This window comes from Setaria viridis, chromosome 4 (genome assembly GCF_005286985.2).
Source record: "Setaria viridis chromosome 4, Setaria_viridis_v4.0, whole genome shotgun sequence".
Lineage (NCBI taxonomy): Eukaryota > Viridiplantae > Streptophyta > Magnoliopsida > Poales > Poaceae > Setaria > Setaria viridis.
In genome coordinates, this window is record NC_048266.2 from 38,430,606 (window position 1) to 38,447,204 (window position 16,599).

The 16,599-nt window shown below is 45.5% G+C and overlaps 2 protein-coding genes across 2 annotated transcripts; both read left to right on the forward strand.

Moving 5' to 3' along the window:
• The first annotated feature begins 332 nt into the window (after nt 1-332).
• On the forward strand, nt 333-4,503 carry LOC117851386 (uncharacterized). The gene is made up of 6 exons (XM_034733194.2): nt 333-658; nt 1,328-1,381; nt 1,487-1,567; nt 3,700-3,769; nt 3,861-3,949; nt 4,165-4,503. Exons 1-6 carry the CDS (start codon nt 473-475, stop codon nt 4,297-4,299), a joined length of 615 nt encoding a protein of 204 aa, XP_034589085.1. The 5' UTR covers nt 333-472; the 3' UTR covers nt 4,300-4,503.
• A 5,900-nt stretch (nt 4,504-10,403) lies between these two features.
• LOC117852842 (protein PHOSPHATE STARVATION RESPONSE 3) lies at nt 10,404-14,580 on the forward strand. Its single transcript, XM_034735123.2, has 8 exons — nt 10,404-10,789; nt 11,720-12,417; nt 12,525-12,738; nt 12,866-12,942; nt 13,033-13,072; nt 13,175-13,244; nt 13,333-13,402; nt 13,831-14,580. Exons 2-8 carry the CDS (start codon nt 11,758-11,760, stop codon nt 14,119-14,121), a joined length of 1,422 nt encoding a protein of 473 aa, XP_034591014.1. The 5' UTR covers nt 10,404-10,789; nt 11,720-11,757; the 3' UTR covers nt 14,122-14,580.
• The last annotated feature ends 2,019 nt before the right edge of the window (nt 14,581-16,599 follow it).

Consider the following 16,599-nt stretch of genomic DNA (forward strand, 5'->3'; position numbering starts at 1 on the left):
TTTGTGACTTGGGCCTTGGAAGCCCTGGAGCAGAAGCCCCGAGTCTAACCTGAATCATTTTTTTTTTGTCTTTTGTGTTCAGAGTTTTTTTTAAAAAGAAGAAATTTCGTTTTTCGAAAGTGAAACCTGGACTCTCTGTTAATTGATTGATATTCAGCATTCCACTAAAAATTAATAATGTTCAGCGTTGCATCAACAAATTCCCGCCTCAAGTGTAAACCAGTGGGCTCAGGTAGATAAAATTTTAATAGAACGAGGGGCTCACTGCAATTCTAAAGAAAAAGGAGCACGTGGTAGGAAGCTTCCCGAGACATCGGGAGGAAAAATTGAAAGCGTCAAAACCGGGAGAGTGCTGCAGTCTCGCGGACCGGACGCGAACTCTCCTGAAGCCGCCCGATCCAACCCAAACCAAACTGCCGAAAGGAGCAAAGGCGATTCCCCGCCGCCTCGGGCCCCGCGGCTAGCGCGAGAGATGGAGGAGACGGCGACGGCGGCGGCGGCGACGGTGGAGCCTGCGGCGGAGAAGGCGACGTCGTACAGGTACTGGGTGCGGGAGTCGACGGGCGACGCCGCGCCGCTGCCCGCGCCCCGCAAGCTCGACGCCGCCGACCTCGCGGCAAACCCCGCGCCCACCACCCTCGGCTCCGTCTGGAACCAGGTCCGCTTCGTACCTCCGCTCGCTTGATATAGGCATATAGCTGATGAATAAACGGGGGGGAAATTGTTCCTTTTCTTCTTTTTTTTTCTTTTCGTGTGCCACAGTAGTCAGTGGATTGACACAGAAGCTTGACTAGATTGACTTACTTTGGACTTGTCCTATGTGAGAAAAGGGGTACTCGATACATTAGTACAGTAGTCAGTAGACAGGTGGGGTATATAATTGTGTATCCCTGTGCTAACTCTCAAACCAGAAATCGGTCGATCCTGTTTGTAAACACGAATGCCACAATCTCACAGCCCACAGCACTGCATATAGTTATAGATCAATCATATTGCCGGTTCTTGCTCTCCATGACAACTCCCAATGTAATTATTGAAATGTAAGAAGAAGCCGACTCATTGGAATTATTGAAACACGCAGAATGCTAGAGATGACACGATACAGAACTTCTCTTTGGCTAGTCCCGACTTGACGGGAATTCATTTGATAAATGCCCCCTGCCACAAGATTGGTTATATAACACCGTTTCCTCTGTTCAAGTATGAATCACTGTTGCCTGATCATCTTTTCGCCCCAGTTCTGATAGCTCCTATGGAATTGCTTGATTTTGGTATTGACAGCGATTTATCTCAAGTTCTCAACTACGTTTTGTTGTGCTGTTTGCAGGCTGGCACCTGGGAGGAGAAGAACCTGAATTCATGGGCCAATAGTAGGATAAAGGTTAGACCTCTGCAGTTATTGTTTTCTATTCTGATGACACGTTACTGTTTTCTTCTTGGATTTTTGTCTGAGCAGTTTTCCATACTTCTCATTTCTCAACTACAGGATTTGTTGGGGTCTTTAGATCCTCTGGAATTCTCTACTGGCAAGGCCTCTGTTTATGAAGTATCCAGATGCTCAGGCGATGTGAGTACTTAGTACCATATTTCGTCAGTTAAGTTTTATGTGCTATGTTAGTCAGTTGTTGAGACTACCTCTTACAGTCTAGTATTAATAAAAGTCTACATAACCCCCCAACCTATTGTATGTAGACTACTTCACCCCCTGACCTACAAAACCAGGTATTTTACACCCTCAGCTTTGCAGAACCATTCACTTAACCCCCTTGGCTGGTTTCACATAGTGCTTTTGCTATGTTGGGGTGCTGAGGTGGATAGGGATGCTGAGGTGGGCTGCCTGACAGGTGGGTCCCACCTGTAAGTGGGCAGGTCCAGCTACACCTCCGATTTCCTTCCCCAGAGCAGCCGAGACGGTCCGCCGTCGCTCCAGCCGCGGCGGTGGCTCCCTAGTCCCACGGCCATCTGTCTTGCCGCGTTCCTCCGTCAGCCTCTTGAAGCTGCAACGAGCAGCGGCTCCCCTCACCCCTTCTGCCATCTCATCCTCTTCTCCGACCATCTAGAGCTCCCTCCAAAGATTAGTTATGCTATTTCATTTTGATTTTGGTTGATGCGGGAAGCCGGGAAGTCCCATGATTCTTTGTATTTCTCTTGCTCCACGTGCATCTTGTTTGATTGGTTTCTTCTCAATTGATTATCTATCGAAAGAAATTTTCGAAAAAAAAGATTATCTATCGAAAGATTCGATTTGCTTTGATTTGTATTTCTGCACATCTGTTTCTGGATCGCCTCCTCGTGCCCGGCGAACTGGCAGGCAGTGCTGGAGCTGCACAAGGCAGGTTGGTGCATAGTGAGACGTAGAGGCTGAAGTTCATCGGTACGGCACCGAGCAGGTCGGTGCAGCCGGCCGCAAAACGACTGTACTCGGCAGCGCTGCAGCGGTGCACTCAAAGACGACGGGCGCGTGGCCTTGTGGCGGAGCTTGTGGGCGGTGGCCATACCTGCTGCACCAGCTGACGACGGCGAGAGGTGGATTAAGACCGAGAGCATGGGAGGCGAGGACAGATCCGATGCCTGACGATGGAAGCAGAGCGGCGGCGGCGGTCAGGCGTTTCTGGGGCTGGCAGCTCGAGTTGGGAAGGAAAGAGCGCATGTGTGATGTGTTGTTGGATCTGCCCACTTACATGTGGGACCCACCTGTCAGCCGAACCACATCAGCACCCTGTCCACCTCAGCACGCTGTCATGGAAAAACCACTATGTGAAACTGGTAGAAGGGGTTAAGTAGCTGGTTTTATAAAGTTGAGGGGGTAAAATACCTGGTTTTATAGGTCAGGGGGTGAAGTAGTCTACATATAATAGTTTAGGGGTTTATGTAGACTTTTTCCTATTAATATAAGGTGATGTTTTTATTAATTTTATGGGGTCCATACAGATCTAAGGTGTCCTTTAATATCAACAAGGAAACTGTTGAAATATATTAATAAAGTTAATAGCCTTCAAAGGATTGGACAGAAAAAATAGGAATATTATTTGTGAGGCAAGAGATTTTTTTTATTTCTTAACTTAAATTTTTAAACATGCCTCAGGGTTCGCCCTCTTCATGTTAATTTCCTGAAAACTTTTCCACCATAATTGCTTGCCAGTGGATCAACAAGTATGCAACTTGAATTATCACTAATTTAGTAATTTTATGACTAATTTTACTACGAATACTTGAATTTTAAACTTGTAATTGATAGCCAATGTGGACACTGAAATAATGCAGATAGAAGTCAGGAATTGATGAGTACCGAAACATGTGCTAGCTTCCATCACTAGTAGCTCAGCAAAGTCAAGCACAGAAATGTTTATCCGGCATCACGATCACAATTTTTCTGGCCCTTTTTTTAGTCAATGAATGGAGAATTAGATAGACATTAAATTCAGCTCTATGGTATCGTTTTTGTTTCTCCATAGTCAAACAACAGAGGTGTATAGGCTTATGGAGGTCTATTTTCTTTTCTACATTTTGCTAATGGAGTGGTAACTTCTGTTGTTTTAGCTTTACCTTTCTCTTATGAGATTTCATTTAAGCAGTAGTAAGAAATAGTCTCTAGTGTCTCCAAATATTGCTAGATGGAGTCAGATGTATGTTTGGATAATTTTTCCCTTTAATTGTAGTGCATAGGCTACGATAACCATAATCTGGGTTATTTGGCAGGCATTCTTAGTCACGGTTCGCAATAAGAAGAGAGTGGGCTATACTTATGAACTGAGCTTGAAATTCAAAGGTAATCTTGCTTTTTTTTTAATTTCTGAGTTAACATCTTCATCAAGATTGCCTTCATTTACTGAAATATTATATGTGGCGGTGGTTTTCAGGTGAATGGTTAATTAAGGAAGAAAACAAGAAGGTCAAAGGTCATCTGGAGATTCCTGAGTTTTCATTTGGCGAGCTTGAAGACTTGGAGGTAAAAAATACTGTTTTGCATTGAGTTCTGTGAATGTAACTTAGAGTTTGAGGGGTAACTTGATCCATCCCTTGGAAACAACAATTTCAGAAAACACACACTTATATATGCTGAATCAGGAAATGCCATCACCTACATGCATATCGATTGGTTTTTATTTTTGGCTGCCTCTCATGGTGGTTCATGAGATATCTTTTCTTGTGATTTTCTGTCAGGTAAATGTGAGGTTCGGCGATGAGAAGGATCTCTCTTCTGATGACAAAGCGCAAATTTGCAAGGACATGAAGTCCTTCCTTGCACCTATTCAGGGGAAGCTGCGCGAGTTCGAGAAGGAGCTGAAAGAAAGATAGCGAGCTAGGTACAAGGAGCAGGGACACCTATTCATGTTAATGTTTGACCGCATTGGAGTACCAAGATCTACAGTGTGCGTTTCGCATTGTCGATCTGTACGTCGTTTAGGGCTGTGTTTGTACTGCTGTTGAGCTTCAGATGCATGTGAACACGAACTGTGTATGCCTGGTTTTTTGTTTTCAAAGCGAAACCAAGTTATGTGAGTGGAAGAAGTGCAGGACTGAACGGCCTGCATCCCTGTTTGGTGTCCAATCAATTAAGCCCATGGATCCCTTTATGCAATGGGCTTCGGCCCAGTCATACTGGGAGACTCGAAACACTCTGTATACAGGTTGTGCAGTTGTGCTGCATCCACTGACACACATATGCAGATGAACAGTGAAAATGGCCGCAAATACTGACAGAAAAGGAGGTTTTATTTACCCCTTTAAAAAACACTAGAGACCAGAAAGACGCTCTGGGGGCGTGGGCCGACACTAAAGCAGCAGCAGCAGCAGCAGCATTGGTGGCCACTGTTCCAAATCCAAGGACAGTGGGGGAGGGAGGGCGACGCGGGCGGGCAGAATCAGATTAAAAAACAAAGCAGGAAGCTAATCAGCAAGCGTCGTCGTCATCGTCAGCAGCAACTCCACAGGCTATTAGTATTCTACTCCTCGTGTCGCGGTCAGGCGACCCACGCCGAGCCGAGCAATGGCGGGAGGAACGGTTGGCTGGCCGCGGCCGGCGCGTCGCCGTCGCGCGCGGGGCCCCTCCCTCCTGCGAGCTGCGCGGGTCGTCGGCGAAATTGATTCTGCTGTAGTTGCGCCGTCCCCGGAAGACGTCCCGTCCCACGTGAACAGGGCCCCATCTAGACTGCTGCTCGAGAGAACATATCCAGTGGAGACGAGAGGCGAAGCTGATGAACTTGCTAGCCTATTTTTGCTTAGGATGAAGTGGATCGTGTAACAAAGATCCAAAGGGAAATCTCACGACGCCGTATGTGGCCTCGTCATTCGAAGCCAACCGCTCGCTAAACTAAAAGGGAGATCGCTCATAGGATCATTATTCGCGGTGGTGGTCGCTCTCGGTCCCGGCCAAGCTCCACTAGCGAGCGAGGTGGGCGGCACGGCCGCGACGCGACGAACCGCGAGGGCGCGGCAACGCTTGAGCTTCGCGGGAGGCCAGTGGCCAGAGGAGGAGGAGCTCGATCGGCGTCGTCGTCCACGCCGGAGGCCCGTCCTCCCCGCCTGTCTTCGTCCAGTTCCGGCCCGCTCGTCGCGACGGGACCACTCACACTGCGAACTGTGCAATGGTAGGGACGTGTGTGCGGTTGGAGGTTGCTACGCATCGCGTCGCGCCTGGCGGCCTGCGCCACCATGAACCCATGGATGATGGATCTCCTCCTCCCCGCGCCTGGTGGCCTGGTCCGTGGCTGCCGCGCGCGGGCCCGACGCTGTCTCGTCGTGGCCACTGGCCACCGCCACGGGGGATTCTCCGCGCTGCCACGGCCACATGAGGCCGGCCGGAGCGCTGGGCGGCGCAGAGGATGCGTTCGCGGCAGCTCGCTGCTGCGTGCGGTTCGTGGCTGCTCGCGCGCGCCATTGGCTTTTTGGAGAAAGCGACCCGAGATAGACCCCAGAGATTTTTTCTATTTTTAAACTTTTTTAATATATTTTTTTAAAAATAACTTCTACCCAACTTTATTTGCACGGCGTGACCCTGTTGGTCGCGTCGTGCCTCGTGACACGGCAGTTAGCCGCTGCCACGCCACATGCACTTGGCGCGACAAGCTTGTCACGCCAAACTGCCTGGCGTGGTAGCGGCTGCGTCCAGGTCAGTGCGTGAGTTTCTTCTTCCCTCTCCCTCCTTTCTTACAATTGCTGCCCTCGGTCGAGCCAGCCCTTCTCCTCCCCACCGGCTGCCGTGCCACCCGATCCCCCCTCCCATACATTTTGGGCTGGGAAAAGTGGGGGGAATCAATCCCCGCGTCATTGGAAAGGTATTCCCCTACCTTTTTCCTTGTTTTACCATTGCATTTCGTAGATATTTGAACAACTACATTAAGCTTGGGTTAGGGTAAAATGTTGAATGTTGAAGCAATGGAAGTTCATGTTGATAGATCGGAGTCGTAGTGCACTTGTAGGTATCGTTCTACCCCTAGATTTGATGTTTAGAAAATGTAACATATGCTTGATTGATTTAGTTGGAGGTATGCAATGTAGATGAATGATAGAATTCTTGGTAATGATTTAGTTGGAGGCATGCAATATAGATCAATAATGTTAGATGAATTAGACTTGTTCATTAGCAACACAATAATATTGTTTAAAAATCTAAGTTGTGGGCAAAGAGTTGACTGCGTATGAAATAAGCATCCATTACTACATAACAAACTTATACATCATGAAAATTTCAAAATGAAATCCTAAACCTAGTTCACCTAATCACCAATGGAATGGTAAAAGAAAAAAAAATGTAGGGATACCTTCCCAACGACGCGGGGATCGATTTCCCCCACTTTTCCCACCCAAATCGCCGAAGGGAGGAGGAAGGGCCGGCGCGCCTATCAATATTGGACGCTGCCGCGTCAGGCGGTCTGGCACGACAGCATGTGGCGTGACAGCACCTCGCCCTGCCGCGTCGGCGTGGCAGCGCTGCCGCGCCAGTGCATGTGGCGTGGCACGGCGCGACAAAAGGGTCACCTAGTACAAATAAAGTTAGGAAGGTTATTTTTAAAAATATCTTTAAAAGGTTTAAAAATAAAAAAATTCTACCTCAGCAGCGCGTAGCAGTTGGTCCGAGCGAACCGTCGGCCCACACCGCCACCCGCACCGCCGGCTCCACACACCACAAGTTGTGGCGCTCTCGCCTACATGGACCATGGCCATGATGATTGATCGGGATTAGATGCGAGTGGATATACCAAGATACCGTGCCGAATCAACGGCTGACGCAACGCTGGTGGAGGAGCAATTGAACCGGAAATATATTTTTGCCGATCGGGATCTATAACTTGACGCTCGCTGATGATTCGCAGCTCCTCCCTCCATCCCAAATTACAAGTTATTTTAATTTTTTAATACATAAATATTATTATTTATCTACATATAGGGTGTATCTAAATGCATAATAAAGTTTATGAATTTGATAAAGTTAAAATGACATGTAATTTACCTAACTCGTGACTGCGCTGTGGCCATGTCAGCACCAGTCGACACGTGTACAGTTCATACAACACCATCAGCTAGCTCCAGCTCTCTCAGCTACCTGCTTGTCACGGCACTTCCAATGAAAGAAACCATCGTAGTTTCCATAGTCTAGGATATTGTATCAAGAAATTATCCTTCACAATGTAACTTTTTTATCTAGAGTCTAAACAAAAATCCAACTAATCATTCTCTCTTCTAGTTCCAAATCCTTTATGCATCATGCAAATAAGGCCAGCTCCAGCTCCACCGCAAACGCCTTCTCCACATCCGGCACTACAGCGAACTGGCCCAAGAACAGCTCTAGTTGACGGAGCTCGGGCCCGAGCTCGATGCGACGCGGCTGCCGGCGCCCGTGCTCGCCGTGCAGGTGACGAGGCCGGCCGTCGGGTGCGCGGCCTCCTCCTCGACGTCGGGGTCCGCGGAGGAGCCTCGGCCGCGGCGAGCATGGCGGCGGCGGCATGCACAACAACGGCAGCGGTGGCCTGCTCAACGACGGCAGCGCACTGTATCCAGAGGAGTGCAATGGAAATCGGTGGTTTCTTCCCAACGCCATTTCTCTAATTTTTTGGTGTGTTGATTCACGTGAAGACATAGTTTCCTGAGAAGGAAACCATTTCCTGGTAATGTGTTCTCTCTCTACGTTAACTTCATTGCCACGTCAGCAAATTGTTGAGTTGTTGATGTAATCAAGAGAGATAGAAACTATCATCAATGTCTTATTGGGACTGCCTTAAACTGGTAAATAAACACAACCTCATCAGTGGCTCAGTCAGCAGTATATGTGGGCAGCAGTCGGAGTGAAATCAATGGATGTACATGTGCACGATGGGGAAAGATTGCTTCAGGGAGAGATTTTGATCGTCTCCCTCCCGGGCCCGCACGAGGTCGACCGGGCCTGTGGCTGGCTGTGGCCTGTGGGTGTGGCAGCGGCGACCTCGCTTGGTTTGGTTGGTTCACTTGAGCAGAGCAGCAAGCTGAGGGCGAGTGACCCCGACGTGCTCTGCTCGCGCGATATGCCGCCGCCATACGGCATATTCCACCTTCCTCCTCCCCTCCGGCGGATGGCGACGCTTGAAAAGCCCTGACGTCGAAACCAGATGGCGGCTGCTGACGGTGACGACGAAAAACCAAAAATGCCAACTTGCGCCAGGCGACCAGGCCTGGTGAAAAAGGGATCGAGAGAACCCACAGGATTTAGTATTTACCGCATCGGAGGAGCTTAACGCCATGTAATAATCATGTTCGGGATGCAGACCTTAACAGGATAGATACACCTTGGATGAGAACGGCAGGTAAAGTCGGACACTAGTCTACGACAATCGTGCCAAATTTGGCCTCGCTCCCATTGTCAAGGGAGCAGACGAGCAGTAGTGCACTATTTTTCTTTCGTTTCGTTCGTCAGAAAAGGAGAGGGCAAAAGCGTCATTAGTAACTAGCATTCTGCTGAGCTAGTAGCTTGTCCTTTGTTGGATCTGCATCGACCAATCCTAGAACGAGGTTACAGGGAATCTATCACCAAGCCAGTGGAGCCTGCCCCATCGCTTTCTTTTCTGTGAGCAAAATGTTTCAGAAAATAATTTCTTGCGAGCAAGTGGATCAGTGATGGGGACAAAAATCTAAAAAAAAGAAAAACGGAGCCAGCTTGTGGTGGATTGAGAATGTCTGAATGTGTATAGGAAGCTAACCCTTTTCTCAACCTATCAGAGTATGAAGGGTTCTATGTGATCATTCACAAATTTCTGCAAGTTAGACTATTTTCAGAGAAAAGAGAGAGACAAAGTTATAGCCGGCATGATTGTAGGTTTTCTCATACAAATATTGTTTTAATCTTGATGAGTTCATGGCCCCATGCTTCTTCTTCTTCTTCTTCTTTGACGTCGTCGTTTGCACTGGCCCTTTTCTTCTGCTTGCACTCTCCTCGCCTTTGTTTCTTTTTTTTATTTCCCTGTGGAATTCACATTTTGGAGCTCACCTAGACCAACACAAACACAAACCTAGTACTTAGTATTAGTAATGAACCCATCTTATCCATTATTTCTGCCTCCAAGTATCTGCACTAACCACTGATTATCGAGGCTAAATAATTCCGTGTCTCACTGTCTCATGGACATACACCACCAGACTAGTCACTAAACAATTGCCACCATGCATATGAAAACCTGACGATTCCAGGCACGTCTGCCCTCTCGACTGCATCAGGGGTTGCGCAGATTCCGTCTCCCATTTCTTTTATCATCCTTGTCTTAATCCAATGCTTATGTCAGCCACACTACCAGGACTAGTTTTGTAATGTCACTTAACGTGAATGGAGCTTTTTCACACCATCTAAGATGTCGTCGACCTCTCCATTTGCCTGCAACGATAAACAATTCTCTTCTGTGTCCTATTTTTTTTACACCGAAAACTCCTCATGATATGTAGGTTCGGACACTAAACAAATGACGAAAGTTAAGCAATTGAACATCTTACTGGTAGGAAAGCCAAAAGGAAAAAAAAATTCCCCCCATTAAAAGAATCTTTGCTACTCGGTATGATTTTCACCTGCAACAAATACACCTGCCGTGAATCAGTATGATTTTCATGCAGGGATTAACTCAGTACGTGGTTTAAGGCAAATCCACCCAACTTTGTGCTTACCACTCCTGGATTGTCACACCTGGTTTGCAATATTTACAGCAAGTTGGCAAACATCAATTTCAAGATGGCAACACCATGATTACAAAATAGCAGAGCAAAGCTTGACTGATGACAGCATTGACACATACCAACACTAAACCAGAAATGGGCTGGTTAGACCACAAAAAAGTTTACCGCAAATGGTTGGTGGGCCTTTTTGGGAACTGACCGACCTCTCTTGCTTCCCGTCAGGGTTAAAAAAGAAGCAAATTCGGGTGATGGAGAGTTCAGGTATGGACAAATTTCAGAAAATATACCAAAAGAGATGGGAAAAGAAGTTGGAGAAATGAAGAAGGGCTCCTGCACAGCACCCCATTATTAACCTCCTGCGAGACCAAAAGCAAGACAGCCAACCAACCGGCCAGGATGGAGCACACCAAGAAAGGGAGTAGCATAGTTGCCGGGCACCAATGATTTGCAAGAAGAGGGATAGGATTTCGGCAGCTGTTAGCTAGGTCTCAGAGAGAGAGAGAGAGAGAGAGAGAGAGAGAGAGAGGTTGCCAGATTGGGTCTTGGATAGGAGTCGAGACTCGAGAGAGTGGAGACCGGTGGAGTGAGAGAGGATTGGCCGCTTCCAGATTCTGAATCTCCTACAATCCGTGCTCCTACCTTCGCGGTGTTTCAGGTGAGGCTAAGGTTTCAAAGATCCTTCATTTTTATCTGCATTCCATCGCCTCCTTGGCATCAGTCAGGCTGTGTAGGAGTACGGTTTTTGCTAAATTTAACAGTTTCTTTTGTGCTGGCCTTAATGCTTTTGAAGCGCAAATACACCCCGTTCTTGATTTGCCTTTCTTCCATCTTTGGTTGATGCGCTTCATTATGCCCTTTGTCAAATTCTCCGTTCTTTTATCACCTCTGAGCTCACTCTTTGATTCCCCTTCGGAGGAACGGATTGAGCTTCTTTCGGGGATTTGTCTCGGTGTCGTGTGTAATTTCCTGGGATTGTTCCAAATTCCAACAACTGTATGCCAAGTTTTCTCCCCTTGACCTTCTGATGCTGAACCTGGACACAGTATGGGCATTACATGCTTCGCTGCCGCCTGCCGGTCAGACAGGGCGTCATTTGCTCGCCTAGCTGGAAGGAAAATTTTTCGGAAAGTGCGTGGAATCTCGTATCCGGTCTTTTCAATGCTATTATGTTCCTTTGTTGGTTTTGTCGACATTGAGAAACATTTGGTTACTTGGTTCGCAGATTCTGACCGTCGTTATGCATCATTTTTGGAGTTTGTCTTTTTTTCAGAACGAAATAGTTTCCATAAACTGTGTGGATCTCGTACCAAGCTTTTTCTAGTGGATTTGCTTCTTTGCGTCTATATGTCAAAAGAAATCTACTGTTAGGTCCACGTGTTTTCTTGCAAGTACTGTTAGCACTTGGAAGTTATCATTTGCTGTCGAAATACTGGAATATAGAAATGAATTCTATGTATTCATAAACAAGTTTCATCTGTTTGTAATTTTCTTAATATTATTGTTTATATTATGAACTATATGCTTATTTAAGCATTGAATTTGTCGCACAGCAATCTCCTTACAATCAACAATTTTTCATGTACAGGCCTGTAGCCTATCAAGTCATTAATCAGCAGAAGCAAAATGAGCACCCAGAGTGTTGCTACTGGGGAGCAAATTATTGCTCCCAACGAAACAGTACATGCCTGCACATCCACACAAACTTCAGTCCTTAAGCTGTTTGATTCTAAATCGGACCACCGGCTCTTGATAGATGACACTTTGTCATCCACGAGCCAATCATCAAGCATCAAGACTGAGTTGATCCGATCGTCGAGCTTGTCAAGGAGCCTATCAGTTAACCTTCAGAAAAGTTGTCCTGAAACTGATCCAGAAAGCCCTCTGTCTCACATCTCACATCCCAAATTTTCTGACCCCATATTGTCAAACTCGTCGACGTTCTGCACAAGCTTGTTTTCGTCATCTTCAAAGAACACGGATCCATGCCGGCAAATGGGCACTTTACCTTTCTTGCCTCACCCTCCTAAGTGTGAGCAGCAGGTGTCAGCTGGGCAGTCATCGAGCTCCTCTCTTCTCTTTGCTGGTGATACTGGCAATGCTTTAGATGAAGCTGAACACTCAGATGATCTGAAAGATTTCCTTAATCTTTCTGGAGATGCTTCTGATGGCAGCTTCCATGGAGAAACCAATGCCCTGGCTTTTGATGAACAGATGGAATTTCAGTTTCTGTCTGAGCAGCTAGGAATTGCCATCACTGACAACGAGGAGAGTCCTCATTTAGATGTAAGTGAACAGAGTCCCTTACCGAAACAGTGTTGCAGCACTCCAGAGCCTCTGTCTCAGTTTCTAGATTTTTTTCTAGTACTATTTCTCTGACGCAATGATTTTAGGACATATACGGCACACCACCACAACTGTCATCACTTCCAGTATCATCTTGCTCCAACCAGAGTATACAGAATCTAGGATCACCAGTTAAAGTCCAGCTTAGCTCATCTCGGTCATCTTCTGTCTCTGCAACAACTAACAAGTCAAGATTGAGGTGGACACTAGAGCTTCATGAGCGTTTTGTGGAGGCTGTGAACAAGCTTGAAGGACCTGAAAGTAAGTTGATCATTTTGCTTTATCTCCCATATGGTTTCAAGTTGTCAATATTTACTCTCCCACATGTTTCGAGTTCTGTATTTCACAGACCATCCTTGATGAATGGTTCACTTTCATATTTCTACAGAAGCAACTCCTAAGGGTGTGCTGAAACTAATGAAGGTAGAAGGCCTAACCATTTATCATGTGAAGAGTCATCTGCAGGTACAAGTCTACGCTTCTATTCACTAAAAATAAATTATCCCTTCTATGTTTTTGTTTTAACTTACATTTTCCCCTACACTTGTCATGTAGAAGTATCGGCTTGCGAAATATCTTCCTGAGACTAAAGAAGGTAAGCTAAAATTACCTGTAGTTGGTGCTCAATGCATACTTCTTTATAATAGCAGTTTTTTTCTGGATAACAAATGTCATCCTAAATGCTTACTATGTGTAGACGAGAAGGCTTCCTCGGAGGATAAGAAAGCACAATCGGGTAGCAGCAGCAGTGATTCAAGCAAAACGAAGTGAGTCCTCTATTGCTTAAGCAGGGGGAAATGCATATAAGCATCACGAGCTTAGAATCTTACATGGTTTTTCTTACATGTTCATTAGGAATTTACAAGTGGCAGAAGCCCTAAGGATGCAAATGGAGGTTCAAAAACAGCTTCATGAACAATTAGAGGTGGGTATCAGATCATCCAGAGTGGAGGGTATGTTATCACGCGGCACGAGTACTACTGTTAGATCATATGCTTGATTAACTAAGTTTATCCAAATTCATACTAGGAATTAGTCATATTTCAGTTTTAGATTACCATGGATATATTGGTCACTTGTATTCTGTTCTTCAGCCTGATATCACTATCCTTGAATTGGCCAACCTATGCACATCAGCTAATACATAAAAGAACTAATTGTCTATTGCGAGCTTTGACCATGATAATTAAAATTTAATAGTCAGAATCGAATATATTGCAGGTATTCTGTACTTCCAATTATGTATATCCCATTGTCATGTGATATCTGAAACAGTCAGGAAGCATGTAGTACACTAGCAGAAACTCGATTACCAGATATTTCCAACACTGAAAATTTGAATTTCACCATCAGGTGCAAAGGCAGTTGCAGCTCCGGATAGAGGAACATGCAAGATACTTGCAGAAAATACTGGAAGAGCAACAGAAGGCTGGCAACTTGTCGCTAAAAGCACCTACCAAAGCACAGGCAGTCTCACCTGAATCGACAGCGTCAAAGGAGAGAAGCGAATCCGAGGCAGGCACCAGTTCGCCGCGTCCATCCAAGAACAGAAATCCGGATGCCCACTCAGAATGCAAGTCACCTGCTGTTAGCAAGAGAACAGAGTTTCAGGTTGATCCTGAGAGTGAGGTCCCCTGTTCATAGCCGTTCGGCCGAGGCCAATACATTCTGAATGTTTGGTCCCCGTTCCTTTTTCTTTCAGGAGCTATTTGCTACAACTTGTAACTTGTACAACCGTAGCATGTCTAGTTGCCTGTTGATATGTTGGTATGAATTACCACAGTCCGCCGGCCATCATCCGGCAAGCACACCTCTGGATTGAAGCCGGTGCTACACTGATGGCAGTCCTAGGATGACCGGCTGCAGCCGACGGAGCGCGACCACCTTAGCTCCATGCTAGTACCCCTGCCCTTTCCTTAGTTGTGTTTGGTTTGCGCAATGTAGCATCCAATATGTAAAACATCTGTGTGCGTACGCTCGGGAAGACCCGCGTTGTAATAACTTGTTCATTTCTCTTCTTTTCATACGCAGCTCTCCGTATCCTCGAAAAAGATATGTTGGTATGAATTGTGGAATGATATTTGTTACGGACTTCAAATCTTAGACATTGACCCATTGTATCAAAATATAGCTCGACTTTGGAATGGAAAATGAAAGTTAATGTAACTAGTAAACTTGGGAAGTGATGAGTGCTTGGGGTGGGATGTAACTAGTAAACTAGTAAATCATAATATTTGCTTGGGGTGACAACTCTGGGTTCAGTATTCCAAGCTCCAATTGAGGAAGAAGGGATGATGGAATGGTGGCTGCAACTTAGACATGCCCACAACTCCCTCAAGCAGAAAGGCATCGACTCCACATTCATGCTGATCACCTGGAGCATATGGAAGGAGAGAAACAGCCGAACCTTTGACAGTGCTCCTGGAAGATATGAAATGCACATGGTTGAAGCAGTTCTAAGCGAAGGACAGCTATAGATCCAAGTCGGGGCAAAATTCATGGCTGCTATCGGATGGCCCGTGGTGGCATCAGTTGGAACGGTGAGGGGAAGTAATCCTCCTTAGCCTCCGTCTGCACGCCCCAAATCAGTTGTTTTAGTTTGCCGTATAGTCAATTCTAATGTACAGGGGGTGTTTCGTTTGGCTGTCACCTCGAATATTTAATACTAATTAGAAGTATTAAATATAGGTTAATTATAAAACCAGTTGCATAAATGAAGGCTAATTCACGAGATGAATCTATTAAGTCTAATTAGTCCATGATTTAACCATATGATGCTATAGTAAATATGTGCTAATCATGAATTAATTAGGTTTAATAGATTCATCTCACGAATTAGCCACGGCTTATGCAATTAGTTGTATAATTAATTCACTGTTAATTCTTCTAATTGGTATCAAACATCCGATATAACCTGAACTAAAAATTAATTCACCCTTAAAATTGTTCGCGTGCGGAAACCACGAGGCTCACGTTAAGATCGTGGTACCCAGAGCGTGTTTGGTTCTCGGCCGATGTTGGCCGAGCCAAAATTTGGCGTGCCCTCGAATTTTGGCCACTTTGCTTGCAGGCCAAACTTTGGTCGGCCAAGCAAAGGGCAGTTGCCATCTACAGTCACAGGCAAAGCAGGCGATTCTGCGGGCGAGCAAAATGTTAACCCCGATTTGGTCGGGCTGCCAAAAACTTCCCATAGGTGATGTGTCAGCCTGCATTGCATGCATGTGTATTAAAATTTTTAGATTATCAATCTTCAAATGCTAATATCCACTACACGCTATATCCAATTCGAATTTTGTTTTCACCATTATACTCCTTGTAATTTTATCTACAAAATAAGATCACATATGACTATATTTCAATGAAGAAAAAAATAATAACATGTGAACCCTACATGTCATACTCACATTGTATAGTATTTTGGCAAATGTTTTAGAATTTTGGCTTGGCCACCATCCAAACATGCCCAATATGACCAAAATTTGGTCGTGCCCTAATTTGGCTATGGCCAAATTTTAGCTTGGCTAACTAGGGTCACAATCCAAACATGCCAATTCCTGGTCTTCGGCATAGGATTCAATAAGTCTTTGTTTATTATTATTTCTTTTGCTGAAAGGGAAGCCCACTCAGCGGGACATTCCTGTGCGAGGATGATGGCACCGATTAGCTATTCCAGCAAATTGGCTAAAGGAGAAAACGCAAAATATGCTGGTAGCTGAAACAAGTGCGTGCAGGGGGAGTAAGGCCACGGAGGGAGATGAATTGTTGGTTGGAGGAGGAGAAAGAATGTGAAATTCTAAAGTCATTGTACTTGTCAATTGTCATAATTATGATAGCGAAGCACGTACTAACCCTTATATCTAACTGGAAGATAAATTTAATGAAGTATTATAATTCGCAACCACTACATTTTGATGATAAATTTATATGGAACGTCCAAAAAAATTATATACATGACTGGATTTTTTTTTGTTTATATATGTCCATATATGCGCTTTTCGTCAAGAAAAAAAATGGTTTTACTTGGCATTCAACACCATTAGAGTGTTTAGACTTTCTTTTCGAACATACAACGTGTTTTAAAGATAGTTTATCAGCCACCGAACATTGTTTTTCTCTCACAAC

Bases quoted from the DNA above. Each gene is read 5' to 3' on its own strand.
- LOC117852842 (XM_034735123.2), top strand. From the start codon at position 11,758: ATGAGCACCCAGAGTGTTGCTACTGGGGAGCAAATTATTGCTCCCAAC. The intron at 12,418-12,524 runs GTAAGTGAACAG...CAATGATTTTAG, and splicing joins AGGAGAGTCCTCATTTAGAT to GACATATACGGCACACCACC. The intron at 13,245-13,332 runs GTGAGTCCTCTA...CATGTTCATTAG, and splicing joins AGTGATTCAAGCAAAACGAA to GAATTTACAAGTGGCAGAAG.
- LOC117851386 (XM_034733194.2), top strand. From the start codon at position 473: ATGGAGGAGACGGCGACGGCGGCGGCGGCGACGGTGGAGCCTGCGGCG. The intron at 1,382-1,486 runs GTTAGACCTCTG...TCTCAACTACAG, and splicing joins GGGCCAATAGTAGGATAAAG to GATTTGTTGGGGTCTTTAGA. The intron at 3,770-3,860 runs GTAATCTTGCTT...GGTGGTTTTCAG, and splicing joins ACTGAGCTTGAAATTCAAAG to GTGAATGGTTAATTAAGGAA.